This window comes from Athene cunicularia, assembly GCF_003259725.1.
Source record: "Athene cunicularia isolate RWA chromosome Z unlocalized genomic scaffold, athCun1 chrZ_part1, whole genome shotgun sequence".
Taxonomy (NCBI): domain Eukaryota; kingdom Metazoa; phylum Chordata; class Aves; order Strigiformes; family Strigidae; genus Athene; species Athene cunicularia.
The window spans coordinates 10,253,925-10,273,507 of record NW_020799142.1 but is presented as its reverse complement, the minus strand read 5'-3'; the positions used below and the strand labels follow the sequence as shown (position 1 = coordinate 10,273,507).

At 39.4% G+C, this 19,583-nt stretch overlaps 1 protein-coding gene across 5 annotated transcripts in view; it reads right to left on the bottom strand.

Moving 5' to 3' along the window:
- Window positions 1-19,583, bottom strand: part of IQGAP2 (IQ motif containing GTPase activating protein 2) — a 130,975-nt gene that overhangs the window by 50,284 nt on the left and 61,108 nt on the right. For all 5 annotated transcript variants that reach the window (XM_026865383.1, XM_026865386.1, XM_026865384.1 and 2 more), the window contains exons 3-8: window positions 13,990-14,146; window positions 13,434-13,511; window positions 11,609-11,685; window positions 6,583-6,650; window positions 6,103-6,216; window positions 7-185 (exon numbers count right to left, since the gene is read on the bottom strand). In XM_026865383.1, the coding sequence (XP_026721184.1) occupies window positions 7-185; window positions 6,103-6,216; window positions 6,583-6,650; window positions 11,609-11,685; window positions 13,434-13,511; window positions 13,990-14,146 (673 nt within the window). The remainder of the gene's footprint in view (window positions 1-6; window positions 186-6,102; window positions 6,217-6,582; window positions 6,651-11,608; window positions 11,686-13,433; window positions 13,512-13,989; window positions 14,147-19,583) is intronic.

The window sequence follows — 19,583 nt, the reverse complement described above, 5'->3', positions numbered from 1 at the left end:
CATTACCTTAAGTCTTGCATTGGATTCTTTTCTCCTCTTAGCTTCAAAGAGTTCATTCTGATAGTCCTGTGCAAGTTCCTCATCCACGTTTAGCAACATTGCATTTGGGTTCCTCAGAGTTGCAACGGTTTGTTCAGATATTCCCTTCTCAATAGCTTCATTAATTGCTATTACTGCTGCATGCACTAAAATTAAAAACACAAACCTAAATTTCAAGAAAAACAGTGGCAAAACTGTCATGGTTTCTTCTGATATATTTAACTTTTCAAATAAGTGTTCAACAATTTACATTATTTTACTTCAGCATCCCACTCCTAATGTTTCGCCTAGACTGCAGCAACAAAAATCACTCTATGTCTCTTCCATGTTTGCCCTTCTCCAAAGTTAGGGTTACTATTTTACCAACAGAAAATAAAACATGAGTTACATTTTATTCTTCAAGTCTTATGCCATTTAGAAGGCAATTATATGCAGGAATTTAAAATATCTTTGGTATTTTTTCTCTTGTATCTGGTTTTATATCCATAAAAGTATGAGACATATGAAAGTATTGGCTAAACTAACTATATCTAAGATACTACACAAGAATAAGGAAATTCAAACTCCATGAAACTTGTCCTTCAGAAAACATCATTAAGACTTGCCAGGCAGGGTGCAGCCCTGCACACTGCATCTAAGCCTGCCTGGGATGAACCAGCTCCTTTCCTAACTGAGGATCTCCATGAGCAGCTGCAGAACCGGAGACACAGTGATGAAATGGTGCCTACTTCGGTCACCTGCAAAGCCACAGGACAGCAAACTTCAAACAAGGGAAAAGAATACACAAAGGCTTTGCAGGGTTCCCAAAACGTTATTGCACAGGAAAAGGAGAAAAAATGCCAATAGGACTTGCTATATCCATTGATCAACTGAAGTGTTAAACCTTTCCTTTGAGAAGACAAGAAAGCTTCTAAACAAATGTTTGACTCCAAGATTTTAAGTCAGAAATACTCTTCTGCAAACTTGTTTTTTAGCAAATTTACATGAATGTACAAAATCAAAACCACTTTCAGCTGCATTAGGTGTAGACTAATGGCTAACATCCTTCCCAGTTATTCCTTGCACACATTTGGCTCTAAGATCACTCTAGATGAAGGACTTTCACTAGAGCTACAGTTTATCTGGACCTTCATGCCACAAAGACCACAACTGTCTGGTGGCATATTCATCTCACAGATTTCACACACATTACTGCATAAAATCTAATGTTTATCTACACATTACCCCAAAGGAGGAACACAGCTTCTTCCCACTTATCATCACAGCAGCTTGTCTAGGATTTACTTTCATGTCATCACCGAGATGCATGAGGGAAAACATGAATGCTATCTTTCCTTATTTTATTAGTATTTACTTACTACATGGCATTGCATGGCTTTGCTAAACTGGAGCAAAGCATTAAATTGCACCTTTTTGGATTGTTTAACTGAGTGTCTACATAACTGAGTTTAGAGCCCTCAGTTTCTTTCACTATATTATTTCACTATATGAAAGAAATGAAAGATGCTTCTCAATGATTAGGAAAACTGAGTTTTTAGAAAAACAAAGGTATGTACAAATTTAGGAGAGTAGAACAGAAGAGCAGACCATGGAAATTCAACATGGGCAAACGAAGCATGAAGTGAAGATATACATTCTCAGAGAAGGCACTTAGTGGAACAGCTTGCCTAGATGTTGAATGGTCCATTGTTTAGCATTAAACTCATGCCAGAAAGTTGTTCTAAAATGATTTCACTCTAGCTCAGTTCAGCACAGCACCAGATGGGAAACTTAAGCAGTTGACATGGTAGAGAAGAAGTGAGACACACACTTGTGCCTTTTTCATGGTTTAAAACCACCTGGGGAATGGTGAAGAGAATTGGGGGGTGTAAATGTAAGAAGGTTCTCTTTGAAATGCAAGAGTTGGGTAGCCACTTCATTCACAGTTGGAGTGTCATTATCTCCTCCTATATCTACTACCACCAATGAGCTGGCATACAGTGATGGCGTGCTCTGTATAACCTTCTGCCATGTGGGACATAATCTGGGTCTTCAGATAACTGCACATTTGTTGGGTTATAAAATCTCTCACAACTAATTATCTCAGCTACTGGATACCTCTTTCTGTATTGAACCACTTGCCTGGATTACATACCACCTCTTCCTTAGTGGGATGCTTTTCCCTCACACCTGAAAAGAGCTGCCTCCAGAGGCTGTGGGTTTGTGATCCTTTTCTAATGACTGTATCAATGCCTCCTTCCTTAGTAATGGATCCCAGCTGCCTGACTTCATTACCCTCTACATCCAACCTACTGGTTCTTTTTTCCCAGCATCTGAGCAGCCAAGTGTCAATATGCTTGCCTTAACAATGGCTGAAATCTTTTTGTATACCCCACAGTACACTCAGAGATAGAGATGGGGTGGAGGCGATTACCATCTTGTCTTCTCCCTCTCCCTCCTCCTCTTTCTTTGAGGAGCATCTTCATCCCTTTCTAAATGTGATAGCCTTTGTGTCCATTTCTTCCTCTGTACAGGGGAGACTGATACCAGTGCAGGTTGGTCCTTTGGTTCAGCTGCAGTGCTTGTTGCTGGGGTTGGAGGAGCTGCAGTGCCTGCCACTTTATTGTCAGATCCAGAGACCTACTCTTCCTCTGGAGGGTACTGAATAATGTTGAACAGGTCTCAGTAGGCATGGGCCAGGCCCCAGCACACATTGTAGTGATTTGTGTCTCTCTGGAATTGCCAATGTAACAGCATACTTTTTCCAAATGTTCTACTAGCTTTTTGGGATTCTGCACTTTTTCAAGAGGAAATTCCAATCCGTTGTAGATGCCCACTGTCCTAGGTACTTGCCCATGCTATCCCATACAACCTGCCACTCATAGCTCTCCTACCTGGGAGTAGGTCTCTGGCTGATACTCATATAGTTATTTAACCCTGAACAAAGCCTGAACCATGTTCAGGGTTGGCTCCTAGCAATAAGACCATGTTAGTTTCAGCATTCCAAGAATATTCAAAATTTTTGAAATTCTCAAACACTATTGTAATTAACCTGGAGAAAAAGGGGAAGTGAAGGAAGGTGTCTCCCCTATGGATTGGCTCTCAGAGAAGAGGTAAAAGGTGTAATTGTTAACCATTTTTGCTAAATGGTCCCTGAAGCACAGAGGTGATGACAATGCTGAGTACAAATACCAAGCTAGTCCCATAACTGATAACCTTACTGTGCCATAAGTGAGTGTTACAGAGTAGAGCAAAGCGAAAATTTAAATTCCACCTCCCAAAGGTGATAATCAGCATCACAGGTACTATATCTAGTAAGTGAGGTGATATATAACACAACTCTTAAAAATAAGCACCATTAGTCTAGGATTCAGTAAACAAATTATGACAAGCAACAATTGAACCAATATAATGAATGATTGTAACAAATTCTTTGTAATATGCTCTAGCCAGATATGTTGTTATCTCAACCCTTGTAATATCAACGCAGCCAGTTGCCCACCCACCACTGCCCAGGGAGTGTGGGTGGGAAAATTGGATGGGTAATGCACAATGCAATCATGCACCACTTGCTGACCAATGCCAGTCTGTACCAGGCTAGCAAGCCCAGAGAAGGTAAGATTCTGAAACAGCAATTCCACAAGCAAGAGAGTGAGCTTCCTGGTCAACTATCATCTATATACTGAGCATGATGTTCTATGATATGGAATATTCCACTGGACAATTTGGGTCTGTTGTTCTAGCTATGCTTCCTCCCAGTTCTTGTGTACCTGCACACTAGCAGAATACGTGAAATTCAGAAGACTTTGATTTCTTAGCAACAGCTATAAGCAACAGTGTACTATTATCATCATTCTTCTCATACTGAATTCTGTACTGTATCCAAAACACAGCATTATTCTAGATACTAAGAAAAAATTAGCTCTATCCCAGTTGAAACCGGGACAACATTGATCTTTGAAATAGGGAAAGTTCAGATTAGACATTAGGAAAAGGTTCTTCACTGAGAGGGTAGTTGATCACTGGAACAGGCTCCCCAGGGAAGTGATCATAGCACCAAGTCTACAAGAGTTCAAGGAGCATCCGGACAATGCTCTTAGTCATATGGTTAATTTTAGGTAGTCCTGTGAGAAGGGAGTTGGACTCAATGATCCTTATGGGTCCCTTCCAGCTTGAGATATTCTACGAACACCCAGATCAGGCTCAAGGTGCTAGGAGAAGACACACATATCAGGCCCACCATCCTCATACAACAAAATATATAAGAAGAATATAATTTATTCCACAGCTGTGTAAGAGGCCACATAAGTAGAGCTAGCAAAAAGTAGTCAAAATGTAAGGCCACAGTTAGGAGAGATGTGAACAGATATTGGTGGATGTTGTGAACCCATCTACCAAGAGAAACAGTGAGGAAGTCTGGATTTGAAAGAGTAGTGTGGAAGCATAGATTATCAGAGAGGGTTACTTGCAGAATAAGCTCACTTTGAAAGAATTTAAGCTTACTCTTTGCACACTGATTCCAGGAGTCATCACAGTTGTTTCACTTCCTATCTCCTTTTCCTTACTTCATTTCTGAAGCAACATGGTAGATCCTTTCCTCCAGCAGGATCTCCATGTCCTACCTCACTAGTGTGTGAGGGTTCCCATAGCAGATGTTTCCTGTTCTGGGGCAGGGCACATTATCTACAAAACTCTCCTTGCCCAAAGGGACAGAAACAGCATCAGGAAACCCTACTTTTCTATGGAAGACTGAAAACACTTCAGAAATTAAAGGAAAACCTACACACACTATAATAAGCTTTCAGAAAAGGAAGTTGCAGCCCTTTCATCTTCAGGGAGGGAAGGAAGCTCCCTGGAAAAGTGCCTGGTAGTCATTAATCTCTGGAAATCTGCTGAAAAAGGTGACAAACTACCCCCACGTCCAGAGGTGGTATTTCAAGAGCTAGCTTTGCAGAAGCATGCACATATTAAGTTATAGCAGACTCCAAAATATACAACACAGACAATGCAAATCAACATAAAGAACTGTGTTTTAAATTAAGGTTGGAAGATTTCAACACACTAAGTAACATCATGAAGCTGCTTGTTGCAATTATGCTACTTTGCAAGGTTTAACAAAGTTGTAATAGAACTTCATTAGAATGCAGCCCTTATCTTTCCTTGTACAGTCTGTCGTACTGTTACTTCTTTGTACCAATGACTCACTGTGCTGTTGAACATACTCAAGCCAGCCCTTCTGCTCTTTAATTTGCCCTTCTGAAAAAGGCTAGGATTTTGAACAAAATACATGGAGCTCAAGTGTGGATTTAAGTGTACATACTTCATTTCATGTCATTTAAGTTCAAGCAGTTGTTTCTGCATTTTTAAACATATGACTTCATTCCACAAAAAAAATGAAATGGAGAAAAAAAAAAAGATTTACAGATGAATAGTCTTGAGCAGCAAAAAAAGCACTTAATTTTATTTTTGAATGAAAGCTGCTCAAAACAGACTCAAAAGGATGACAACTGTGCATCAATCCCCCTAAAAGGGAAAAGCTTATTATGGATGCACCAGCAGGATGCGCCCTCCAGCTGGGTTTACCATGCTGTGGGTCGCATGCCAGTGGTCAGACAGATCAAGAGCTGCTCATGGAGCCAAATGGGTACTCCACATATGTTCCACCATACACAAGAAAGTTGTCTATCTGGAACAGTGCCTTGTCCTCACAGCCCAACACAGAAAGCAGGCACAGAGAAAACAAATTGTTCCCATGGCCGTCTCTGTTGAACCCCCTACAGTGCAGAGGCAGATGCAGAGATCAATTCATCATTCTAGAGGAGCACTAGCTATCAAAACATTGAAGGCATGCAAACGTTTGTAAGAAATCTGTTTCTGGTAGTGTTTCCTATGGTTCAATGGAGATGCTCAAAATGCAGACTGAAAGATTGCAAGAGCTCTTGTAACCATGATGCAGTGTGACAGTGAAAACCTGTTTGCTTTTCTTGACATGTATTGAGGTGGCAAACCAGGTGAATTAAAAAAATATTTTGCTAGTGTTCTGTCAAATTATGCAGTAGAAAACAGAAAAAAAGTCACACTTACATGCAGCTTCATCCACTGATAATTCACTGGCCAGAATCCCACCAATTTTGCTAAAAGATGGCATCTGTATACCGTACTTCTCTAGTTCCTTTCGCATGTTGCTGATTTCTTCCTCTGTTCACGTGGAAAAAAAAAAAATTATTATCAGACAAAACCCACAGGAACTTCATTATGAATCACCATACCTACTAACACGTGCAATATTCTGACAGCACTTGTGGCTGGGACTTCTTGGCAGGTTTTTCCCCCCTATTTTGAAAGCATCTAAGATATGACAAGTATCCCAAGCAAATTCACTCCCTTTTGTCCTTCAAAGATTGAAATTCATTAAAAGTAGCAGCCTCCCCACCTCTTTCATTAGGTTGTATTCAGAACAACCTTGTGGGAGAAGAAAAACCGTAATAGAAAATATTTACAATGTTAGCAGATTTACTCATTGAATAAACCAACTAATATATGGTTAGATAAGCAGTTTGTTACCTGTGAAGTCTACTTTTCCCAGTAGGTCCTGGATCTGTGGTGCTAATCCTAGTTTGAACAGATATAAACTGTGAAGAAGAAAATTAGAATTTAAAGTCCTGCACACAATCGGGGTGTTCACTTTCTGTAGAAAAGTGCTTTTATAAAGCTTGCCCTTTAACCTCTGACTTTGACGGGCATGTACAGAATAAATTAACCCTACAGTTTTCTTAATGCTGTAATTTTAAGTTTTACAGAAAGAGAAGTGTTTCTTGATATTTCAAAGAAGCCTCTCTAAGCGAGGCACTGTCAGCAAATCTCAGATCACAGGGGATGTATAAACAAGCAGAAAACCTTAATGGAAGACAGTCAAAGAAATTAAAAATCTAGTATTAGGAAACAAAAAAAATCAACATGTGAATGAACTTTAGTACAGCTTATAACTTCGGATCTATGTGCTACTGACTTGCATTCTTACATCCCTGTGAGTAATAGCTGAAGATGCACAAATCACTGACACCCTTCTTACTAAGTGTAAAGTTACAAGGACCTGTAAGTACATCCAAGCCTGTCTCAAATATATCTACTATTTAGCTTTTGGAAAATGAAGAGAGCTCAAATAAAAGTGCTATCAAGTAAAATAATATCTTGTTTCAGTATAGCAAATATATCTATGCTCATTATTCCTAAAACTCTGGGGTGCTATCTGAAAAAAAACAGGGAAGTAAATCCATATTTTCTTAATATCTTCCAAACACAATGCATGTATCTACAAAATTCTGGTGTTTCTAATTTAAAAGTGAAATTCAATAAACAAGTGAGTTTAGCAAGCAGTGATCATAAAGGTAGATTTTAAAAACAAGATTTAAATAATGCATTCCTCTAAAAAGATTACTTTGTACATTTTAAAAAAAATTACTTCACCCCAACATCATACATTGCAAATGTGCATTGTGGCTTGGGTTTTTGTTTATAGAGAGGCATGTTTCCCATTTGTGTTTTGTTGTTGTTTTTTTCTTGTTGTTTGGGGTGGTGGTGTTGCTATTAGCAAATTACATCTATTTCATAGCACACATAATCAGCATTTCTTCTTCCATGCTACCAGCTACTTCTCTGCCCTGTCACAACCTGAGTGGACACAACAGCGTATCTCATGTAGGATGACACTCTTTTGACTGCTGCGGCCTCTCAAAATCATTGTTACTGCCATTCTCACCTTTCAAAGCAGTCTTAAATGCAAGTTAGTTATAGGAGGAAAAAACCCACACATCTAGAGTTATGAACCAGGTTCCTCTGTTACCTTGATCTGTCTGCCAGTCTTTCTCTGTGGGCTTTTTAGAGAGATTTTATTCTAAGTCTGAGACAGGGACACAGTCCTGGCTGAAGTGCCAGGTGTGATACAAACAGGTACAGAGATCAGCAACATCACAGGGCTATGCTGGCTCTTTTGGGGATCATCACAATATAAAGACAGAAGAAGAAAAAGTGTTACAAACATTAAAGACTCATTTTTGCTGCTCAGCAATTCCAGGAGGATATTGAGACATTAACATTACTTCCTATGCTCCTTTGGATAAACTTAACCACCAGGTGGTGCTGAAAATGTGCTTTGAGCCTTTTCAGGGAACACAGACACTTCTACTCTGTATTAAGGTATAACTTCATTTGAAACAGCTTAATTAATGTATCTTGAACCTCAGAGAACCCACATAAAATCAAAAGGAAGGGATCTTGGGGTTAAGAAAGCTGTATGTAAGGAATCAGGAGCAGGGAATAGACAAAGGGAAAAGAGCAGTTCCCAAGTGAAATTCTCATGCAGTTCCTATCAGGCAGAGGTTCCTGGGTCTTGTTTTTGCTCATGTATATCTTGCTGTAAAAAAACAGATCTGAAAATAGTGTGCTTTGTCATCTGCTTATTATTCTACCGTTTCCCAGGAAAACAATGTTTTGAATCCGTCAAGCTTCAGAGAGATAGCTTTTCTAGGATGTACAAGCGGTCTGCTTGCAAAGATCATCTGAAAACTGAATTTTTCAGGGAGAAAAAAAAAAGTCTCATAAGCACTTCTATTTATGAACAAGAATCACTGTTAATATCTTAATTTAAATGAAGCTGTTCTTATCCTCATTTAGTACAGGAACAATTTCAAATTGGCTTTCACACAAAAAAAAAAAACCCAAAAAAACCCCCACAAATAAAACCTATGCTTTTGTATCATTCAGGTTGGGCTTTAAGTATTGATATTTCAACAGAAGAAAAGCAAGAGGGTAATCATACTCAATAGGAGTCTAGAAATTGTTAAGTCACTCTTTCCTGGCCAGAGCAGTGCTGTATTTGTCAGTGCAGGTTGTTCTGCATACTGTAAGTGCAGACTTGAACCAGGACATACCCTAAAAATACATTTAAACCATCTTGCTTAGAGTCATTGTCCATCTTCAGGCCCTCTAGCAGCATAAAAATCAGTAGACCCCCAAATAACCAAAGCCCTGTGAAATGTTAATGTTTCAGATATCAGATAGAGGTTTTTTGCTTCTATTACCTGCAGTTACGGCTATTTCATCCTTTTTAAAGGAGCAAATAAAAATAATCTTAGCAATTTTAAGCACTTAAATTATGCACACTGACTGTGCATAAATGAAGTCATGCAGGAAAAATGTCAACTAAAGATGACTTCAGGCTTTCCAAGAATAAGAAAATACCCTATCTGTGTTAAATTTACATGATTTTGTTGGAAAGCTTAAGAAAAATGTTTCAGAGTAATAACTTGGTAACAACTAAGCAAGCATGGGAAGTAGGTCAACCCCTTTCCTCTCTGAGAAATTGCTCAATTTTCCAATTTACAACCATTTGAAATTTGTCTGAGCATGTGCTCCAAAATGCATTAGAATTTAACATTCAAACCAAAGAGCGATTCTCTATGTAGTGGTCATGGCATGTGCTATAGCCGCAAAGGTGAAAAGCCTGTTCACAGCAGCTGCTCCTATATGATGTGGTGCTGAACTGTGAGAACAACAGGGACAGATTTTTCTGGAGTTGGTGAACCCTGTACTGATTCCCTAGAGAGGATGCTCTGACAAACCCAGAGAGTAGAGCTTGTGGGATGCACAGTGTGAAGCCAGTGCAACAGATGCCGGCAGGTCAGTAGTTACAACGGCAGCAGAAAGGGAACAGAGCTGGATTTCTGCAGCTCAGTGTTCCTCTGATGCCAATCCAACTGGGAATGCTGCTGGTCAAGCAAGTGCCCTGTCTTTAATTTTGTTGTTTCCCTGACTGTTTTCAATGCAGGCTGTGTGCCATTCAATACTGATACTGGAGTTTGATTTGAAAGACTCTAGTGAAGGTCTTACAACATGCATTTTAGAAAAAGGCATGGAAATAAACAACTGTTTGTTCAATCCTTACGTTCTACATGGGATGCAGGCACAGGCCCTACACATGGGAAAGCATCATAAGCAAAAACATTGCAGGCCTATTCCCCTTCAATGTGGCATGACAAATTTGTTATGAAGTCCACTTCTAAAATAATAGTTTGTAAGTGCAGAATAATATCTTTGTGTTGACATTCAGCAAGGAAAGTAATTTAAACAAGACAAACTTGGAAGTGAAATCTGAAACAACACAGACTAATTCTGATACTAGCATAAATCCTGTGTCATGTCAAGATGGAGAAAGGAAAACTTCTACCAAAGGTCAAGACTTTGCAAAATTCAGTTCAAAATGAAAAAAGTTATCGCTGTTGCAACAATTAGGCAGATCTTAAGACAGTTTCTAACTGATGGGCTTATTCCTCATGTAGCATTCAAATCCACAGATGATTAAGTCCTCCTCCGTACATGAAGACAAAAATGTCAGAAAACCTCATTGTGTTCTTCCACCTCCTGCAAAACATTTGAGCTGGCCCATGACATGGCCAGAGGGATATGCAGTGCCCATCATGTCAGCTTGAGCTGGTTAATACCAGAGGCCCATGCATCCATTTCAGGAAATCACTTCAGGCTTACATAAGACACTCACTGGCAGAACAGACCACACTACCAAGTTTACTGTTGGTAAATATTACACAAGGCATAATAATTTCAAGTGGCAAGACTTGTCAAAGATAAAAAAATACCAGGGCTGCCAATTTCAAACATCTATTATTTGAAAGAAATATAGAGTCTGGTGGTATGCTCTATTTATTGGTAGTCAGTGGAGAGTGCAAGAGTGGGCACATCATTTCAAGGATTAGACCTTAAAAAAATTTCAATTACAGCATGTATTGAATAATTTCTGGCCTCTAGCCCTGGAGCGGCTGATGTGCCCTTGAACACCATTAGAAATGTAGAAGAGAGTTTGGGATGTAAATTAATTATGTTCTCTGCAAGCCTAGTTGCAAGAAAATAATGAAAGGAAAAGCAAATTCCTTGCATATGGAGACCTAGGAGAGCCACAAAAGGCAGGAGCTGTCTGCCAACACCACTGCCCCTCGCACCAGGGACAAGATGAGGCAGATGTTTGTTACTTTTAGTGCTAAATGTCAAGAAAATCCGTAAGGCAGAACATAAAAATTGGGACCTACCTTCAGTGGTGTAGTCAAAGCCTTCCTGACTTTACATTCAAAACCAAGTTGCTCAGAACTTCGAAAAACTTTATTTTTTTTTTTACACAAATGACCTCAGAAAACAGCAATTATTTGCTTCTCTTTTGGCACAAAGATGTAAGTTCATCATAATTTTCTGATCATCACATCTGCCCCATGGTTATATTAATATTTTGCTAAGGTTTTGTTCATTTATTTAATTTCTATTGCAGTATGTGTTTTGAAAGTGTACTTTATGAGGGGGTATACTCATTGAGAGGGGGATATCTGTGCTAAATTCAATAGCGCTTCAATTCTATTTTGAAAATAATTTGGTCAATAGTCCTGACAGAGTTGGACTTTTGTCTCCAACTTTAAATTAATTTATGAATTCTGACAGATATTTATATACTGGTTACCCTAAAGCCATTTCAAGACTTACATGCCTATGTTTGGCAGCTACTTTAACTTGTAGTCCCATTAACAGTTACCTTAGAGCATGAATGCAATATATCATCCTAGGGATGTTTTTCCTGTCATAGACATCTGTAGTCTCTGGATAAAAGATCTAAAAACAAAGAGCATTCAGTTAAAGGAGGAGAAATATTACTGAGCAAAAGAGTACCTAAAATGAGCTCTCTACAGAGACATACCTTAAAACTTATAGAATTTCAGCTGTTACTTCTATACAGTTATGAAAGGTCTCTTCTGATGTTATTTAAACTTAACCAGTAGTTTTTGTAAGGAAGATTTTAATAAAGCATAAAAGCTACTTAAGAGGGAGAAAAAAGGGATATAGACAGCATTTCAGCAAGGTTTTTAGAAAAGGTCTTTCAGCACAAGATCAGCCAGTAGGTCTTGTCCTACTACAGACACCCAAAACCTGGGATGCAGTTAAAATTTGCAAAGCATCATTGCAAACCAAACCTATCAAATATAGTTTAAAAATGCAAAATTCTAATTGCTATCACCTCTAACTTTGTGAATACATTATTCACAGAGAAAGATATTCAGAGAGAGGAATATTAAACAATTTAGCCAAAAAGTCACAATATAAGTTCCAATTCTGGTTCTACCACTAATTTGTTCCTGGCCTTGGTCCCAGTCACTAAACACTGTTTCTCCACAAAAATAAAATAAAAGACTTAGCTAGCCATGAGATTTGGCAGCGGGCTTCCAGCCCAAGCCAGGCACTCCAGGCTGCACCATCCCACAGTTAATAGGACAAGACTAAGTCAGCAGTACAGTGCCCTCTTCATCATATACTCACAACAGCTTCAGGAGGGAGACTTGGGAAAAAACTTTTGGCCATGACCATCCTTCCTAACAGAAGCAAAATCTTCCAGGGGAGGGATGGCAGGGTGGAAATCGGCCAGCTGAATGGAGGACTCTAGTTAGACAAAAAAAAAGCCTGACCTGGGAAAGGCAGGCCCCCCTCTGTCTCTGTGGCATTTCTAATGGCAATCATGGGTGTCGTTTTCTGCTTGTAAGCACCTGCTTATAGGCACTAGCCACTAGTCTCTGCAGCCCTTCATGCAGCTATTTGAGCATCACTGTTGTGCCAGCACAAGGCAGCGCTGGGGCTGCTGCCACCCAGGCACCCTGGGTGAGGGAGTACTTGTCTCATGCTGCATATGTATTAAATGTCCAAACAAGCATAGTAGCTGTTTCCACACAGCCCTTTCTTAAAGGATTTTCATCTGAAAAACACTCACTGGTGCCCAGAAACAGCAGCAGAGAGGGAAGATGAGAAGCGAAGACCCACAAGGAGGAAGATATATATGAGAGGTGACCCAAGAAAGCAGCTGGCGGAAGAGAAGCAGCAGCACAGCCACGCAGATGCACTGGAATGTGCAAGGACAGTCTGAAAACAGGGTATGGGCAGAGAAAGTGGGATGTACATTAAGAGGAAGAGGCAGCAAGAGACATGGTGAGAGGTAGTAACCTAAAGGAAACAAATATTTAAGTTTTCTGTTTTAAACCATATTCCTTTCAGGCCCCCACAGAGACTGTACTAGTAATAAGGTATAGGTAGAACACTGCTAGTGTCCCCATTTGTCTTCCCACGGGAGAAGCACCCTGAGCATTTCCACCCACAGCACTCATTCACCGAAGCCTTAGCCCACACACACCAGCAGCAGCACATAGCTGACATTCCCACTGCTTTCAACATTATATTCTCTTCAGATTTGTTTCCTGAATTACCCCTTCCCTCTAGACTTACTGTAAAGAAACATTTATGCTCAAGCACATAAAAAGAAATCTCAGTGAGTCAGTACTCTGAGCCAGTCTCTTTGCTAAAATTTAATGGTTTACCTTAGGCAGACCAATGGACTCCATTGCTCGTAACCACTGTACAGTGTTGTCAGTGTGCCGAAAATGAAGGCCAGATCTCTATTGGAAACATAGAAGAAAAAGATTATAAAAATCATGTGAAGCAAATTCTCTGATTATTGTTCTTCCTGTTGCTTCACAGTTTTATGTACTGAGGTTGAATTCAGGAAATTTTTCCTTGTTTCCCAAGATGAGGATAATTTGGAATAGTTACCAAATTTAATTATTGAATTGCTTTTAGCTCCTATTCCTAATAGGAATTAATTGTATAAATGGTAAGACTCTTGTTTTCCCTGGAACCAGAAGTGTAATCTGTTCAGCTTTAAAAACATTAAGTGACACTAACACAGTTTTTCTCAGGATAAAATATTTATAACTTATCATGTTGGCTTCTTAGTGCTGGGTGTCTTCCATCTAGTCCTGACAGTCTTATGAGAGAGGTGCAGAAAGTTAACTGACCACACTTGTGTATCTAAGAGTTGGAAGACAAGACATTATACTTTTGTCTCATCAGTGAGAGAACTGAAAAAGTTATTACCTTATAACGTGTCTGCTCCACATCATAGATCTTCTTGTCTGACACCACATTAGGGGCAAAGAATTTTGCGAGCTTGGCAAGGTAAACGCCATTTCTTAAGCCTTCCTCCAGTTCTGTAGTTGGGGGCAACTCTTCTTCCAAGCAGACCTCCATCCACCTACAGAGACATCGTTAAAGAAATATTGTTATTTGTGACTTTAATATGTGACACTTTTCACCCACAACTATTGTACTTTTAATGTCAGTACGACAACATAAACATAAGAGAAAGGGGCATGGGCTAAGGAGAAAATTCTCATATTCACACACATGGCAGATAAAAATGACTAGAGTCATATTTGCATTATGTGATTATGTGTAAAACAACATGCTTTTAAGTATACATCCCCTAAGGAATCAAACTTAGATCTTTTGATCATCACTAGGTTTTTAAACAGACAGTAACTTGAAACCAGGAGAAAACAAGGAGTGCTGCATATTACTGATGTTTGTATTCAAAAAAACCTCTGTGGTAGCTATGCCAGGGATGAAGCTTGAGAGCATCAAGGCCAGAAATGTGCTGGGTGAGGCTGGTTCCTGCAGCTAACATGTTCTACAACTCAAGCTCATGGCAGTGCTCATCTCAGAGAGCACTCCTGCAGCTTATCCTCCTCCCGCAACATGTGGCAGCTCCCCACATTCACCCATGAAACACATGGTGCCAGTGCTAGAGAAAGGAGTGAAGCTTTTTGTTTAAACAGCCCAATCTTCTTTACACATCTGAGGTCTGCCTGGCAATGAGTTGGCCAAAACATTCCTGCCACCCATCAGGTGGGATGATTTCTCATCAAACAGTGACTAAATCTTTCAAGGTGGTAAACTAGTTATGTTTTTGAGACTTAGATGTGATTGACATGGTACTAGATAGAAAACAGTAATTATTAAATATGTAACCAGTTCAGAAGGCCAGTTACAGACATTAAACCATGTTATCCAGTATGTTTATATTGGGTAATCAAGAGAAACTTCTACCAAAGCACTCCTGAAAGAAGTTAGCGTCCTAATCACTGGACCAGAAGCTCCTTACATTGGTGGCCTACGTGTTTTGGCCCTGTGATATTCTTCTTCTAGCAGCTAAATCACATTACAAGAGCTATAAATCTGGTTAATTCTTTCCCAATATCTTTTTTTTTTTTTTTTTCTTAGACAATCTCTGCTCTTGTTTGAAGGACATTAATACCATTACAAATGGACAAAAACAAAGCTGAAGACATTAGTTCACTTATGTCATTGAGGCAGCCTTGCTCTATGCTGTGTGAGACAGCATTACAAATCTAACATCAACTCCACAGGACTGACTTCAGAAACCAGAAAGCTGTGATCCAGCTTGACAATGAGCCCGTTTTTTCCCCACACTACAGTGAAGAAAAAAGCTCACTGCATAATTTTGTTTCACATTAAAACTCATGACAAATGACCTACTCCATTACGCTTTTGGATTTGTTACAGGACATATGAAAGTTGTTTCACTGAAACACAGACTACCTAAATAGCTCTTCAGGAAACCAGCAGCCATAAATCTGGGACAGTATCACACAAAACTGCATGAAGTGTCACTAGGAGAACTGTAGCTTGTGGTATAAAAGCTACTTCAGCGAGGAAAATCATATCCCTGACAAGTCTCCCTACTCCATCCTGCATTGCATGTTCATGTGTTATGGGTCCATGCCAAGAGTCACAAAAGTCATCCTCACTAACAACATTCCATGGAGTAAATAGATATACACACTAATGCAAAATATTACATTTGCCTTCTTCAAAAAGGCATATAAAGAAGAAAAAATACAGAGAAGGTGTACTCCCAGCAAACAGGAGTTTAACCTGAGCCATATAGCTCTTTCTATAGCATTTATTTCCTAAAATGTGTCTTCTAGAGAGAAAGTTGTATGGATAGCAGAAACAGCTAGCTGACCCACAGGAGGTATTCACCATGAGCTGACACTAACCCTGCTGTCCAGTGGACCATCTCCAGTGAGATGAACTGTATGCTCCCAGAGCAGCATTGGTACCTCGCACTGATCCTTTACACTTCTAATTCTCAGTTTTCTATTAAAACATTTTATTAAACCTTCAGAGCAGGGCACCAAAAATAGATTACATTGGAACTGCCTTTTAAGATACACACATGTGCCCCACAAAGTTGCTTTTGTCCCTTCTTGAACAAAACCTTCCTACTTAGAAGCAACTTTCCCCTGGCCCCAAATCAGTTGGTGCAGGACTGCCCTCTCCATCACAAGCAGGTTTTCCATGGGTTTTCCTTCACCATACATCTGAGGTTCACTAGCAGAAAGAGATCCATGTGTCTATACTGGCCCGGGTATCACATTTAACAGCCTTATAGTTAAACATCCATTAGCAAGGCATGGCTTAGTGTTAAAATGGAAGGGCTAATAGCAACCTTGACATGACACTAGGAGAGAACAGTAGGTTCAGAGCAGATCTAGGTTATAATTTATAACCCTCCAAATTCATGTTTGTGTGACACCAAGCTTACAATTCATAACATGCTGCTGGTTTGAAAAGGCAGAAGAAAAGAGGCATTTGAGTTGGCTCTGGTTTTATAAAAGGGTCCACATAAAATTGAGTCATTGCCCAAGCTCTAAGTGAGGTGCTGAACCAAGGTGAAAGCTATTTCTCAGCTTTTCAAACCTCTTGTTATTCAACAACAGCAAAACTCTTTTGGATTAGTTTCCAGCGTGGTGATGAGCCTTTAAGATTAATCTGGAACTATCTTGTTCTGGATAGGAAGGCTACTCGTCTACTGGGTTAATGCAGTAACACTAAGGAACATGAGAGAACAGTATGAAGAAGCAAAGAAACTGAGGAGAGGGGAAAGGGTCATGAAGGGTATTGTTGTTGGTCCAACAAGTCTAGATAAACAAACAAGCAAACAAGTGTCTTTCTAGAAGGAGAATGTTATTAATTCAGTGGGAAAAAAAAAACCAACAAAACAAAACACCAAACAGAGAGAAGTATATGGATGCAAAGAGTTTCTTTCCTAAAGATAGCTAAAAATCTATATTGTGATACCTATTCTAGAGAAACTCACAGGTCTGCAGTAGGACAACTGTAACTTTCAGCTTTTGGGAATCAGTCTCCTAGACTGAGAACACAGATACATCTGCATTACATATACAACAAGTTTTACCCATGTCTGGAAGCTGCAGAATTGAGCTAGAAAAAAAAATTACTGTGAAAAGACTTACTCCATTTTGCACATGTTTAATCAGAGGAAGGAAAAACCTCTGGATGTGCATAAAATTCTACAAATATACAAACAACCTCGTAAATTTTAGTTACACAAACAGCTGTTCAAGTCTTTTACTCTCTCTCCTAGTACTTATTGAGACATCTGTAGCACTTTTCTATGCTTGCAGTTACACTAGTTTTGTTGCCTTTACACTGATTCAGTTAAATGGGAATTGTGGTTTTAAACAGAAAGAAGCATTACTTTAAGGTTCTGCTTTTTAAGGCACAGTTTAGTAGGTTTATGAAAGATGTATGACATGGTGCCGACAGCAGGAGTAGACTGGACTGAAAAAGACAGAAATGCTTTAACTTCTGTTTCTTTAAGTGAAACAGAGAATATTTACCTGACAATAAAGATTTATAGGTATCTTTGGAGCAATTTATTTTTCTTCAAAGCTAAAAAAAATCAGCACTGCCTTTGGCTTATCCACTGTTTTCCTGAGCACACAATACTGCAGTATCAGATTTAAGTCTGTTGCAGAAACTGTTCCCCACAAAAACTAGTTAATACCATGAGTATTCCAGAGGAAGGGCCTATAACTCATTGTTAGATGCTTTATACATAAGAAAACATAACTTGTGGAATAAGACTACTGTACCTATCAAATGTGCATATGCATTTCTGCCATTTCTTTTTCTACAATGCAATCCCATAACTAATACTGTGCTTTAAACATTAACTTAGTAACAGAGGTATGCCATGAAAAACTGCCAGTGTTGAACATGATGGTTGACTTGGTCACTCATTACAGTTATACCCAAACACCACTCCATGGTGGAGGGACAAGAGGCAATCTCTGGGAGCAGACCAAAGCATGCAATATCCCTGAAGTCACAGGTAGCACCACCAAAAATTAGCTATCATTAGAACAGTCCTGCAGAGCTACCCATGCCAGTTTTAGTCTTACCATTGGCCTTATTTACATTGTATGTGAATGATATGTGTACTCCTGAAGATACTTGAGATCATACACCAGTATGTCTAAATACAGCCTGCTTTTATTTTCATATTGTTGCAGTACTTGCCAGCACAGAAACAAAAGATTTGCCTAAGACAAAACCCAAACCCAGACCTCAATGGAAATAAATCTCCAAAACTTTAATTCCAATACATAGTCCTGGAAAATCTTCCAGGAGCAAGTATTGAGGTAAAATTTCCTTTTGCTTTGTCAGTTCTGTTTGACTCTTGGCAATCTGATGCAGAACAGTTCAACAGTGAATTTCTGGCAAGATAACAATCATGACTTCTGTGCCAGACCCACCAGCAATAAACAGCACTCTGCTCACTAAGAGATTCCAGCTTCCACATCTGACCACGCAAAACACTAGCGGTATAATGAGCTCAGGCTTACACTTTAAAAGGAAAAAAAACCCCAACAAACCCAAACCTGAATCTCATTCAAGGCAAGGGTCAAAGGAACTGGAAGCACCAGTGCTGCACTATGAACTTAACCAGTTATGAAGCTGTCATTGACAATCTGCATGGTCAGCAATGCACACACGGCTGGCTAAGGGACTAGAAATGCTGGAGCCAGTGGTTAGCAGAGAAGAGAGAATACATTGTATAACCCACCCAAAGCCCATCACATATGATACACTCTGGATATTGCAGCAAAATTTATATTTGCACTGCCCCGCCCTTTCAGATTTACGCTGCAAGATGTGGATCCAAGGGCACCAGGTTTTTATCTCCTGGGAAGAAGACCTTTGAAGAAGCAAAGACAGGACTCCAGAGACAAAAACTCAGAGCACTGGATGCCGCTGTGAAACAGGTAGAGTGAAGACGTGGTACCGCTCATTTACTACTCCCTGGCTCACATCCACAGCCTTTCAGTCTGGTTCAGCACATGCATACTGTGGGGAAGTGAAACAGACCGTTGACTTAGAGATTACAGTACAGCCATCTCATTCCAAACAAAGGGTGAAAAAACCCTGTTACTAGAAAATCAGAGTAACAACAATCAGTCCCAAAGCAAAATGTTAGATTCTAATTTAAATGTCTGAAGTGGTGGGATTGTATTTAAATCAAAACTTTTATTTGAAGATACTTAGAAATATACAATAGTCTAAAGCATGAAAACTCACAACTAAGAGTTTCACATTATTATGTCTCTAGTTTCTGAATCTAAAGATTTGTTAAGAATCGTAGCTCTTAACTTTTAATTTGCCTTTTTATTTTAAAGCAAGAAGATATTTTTTTCTCCATCAACATCCCATAAAACTTGCTTTAAAAGGGAGGGCAAGAGCAGCAGAAACAAGCTTGTTGTGTTGCTTGGCTGAGCAGGAGTGGTGGTGGTGGCATTGAT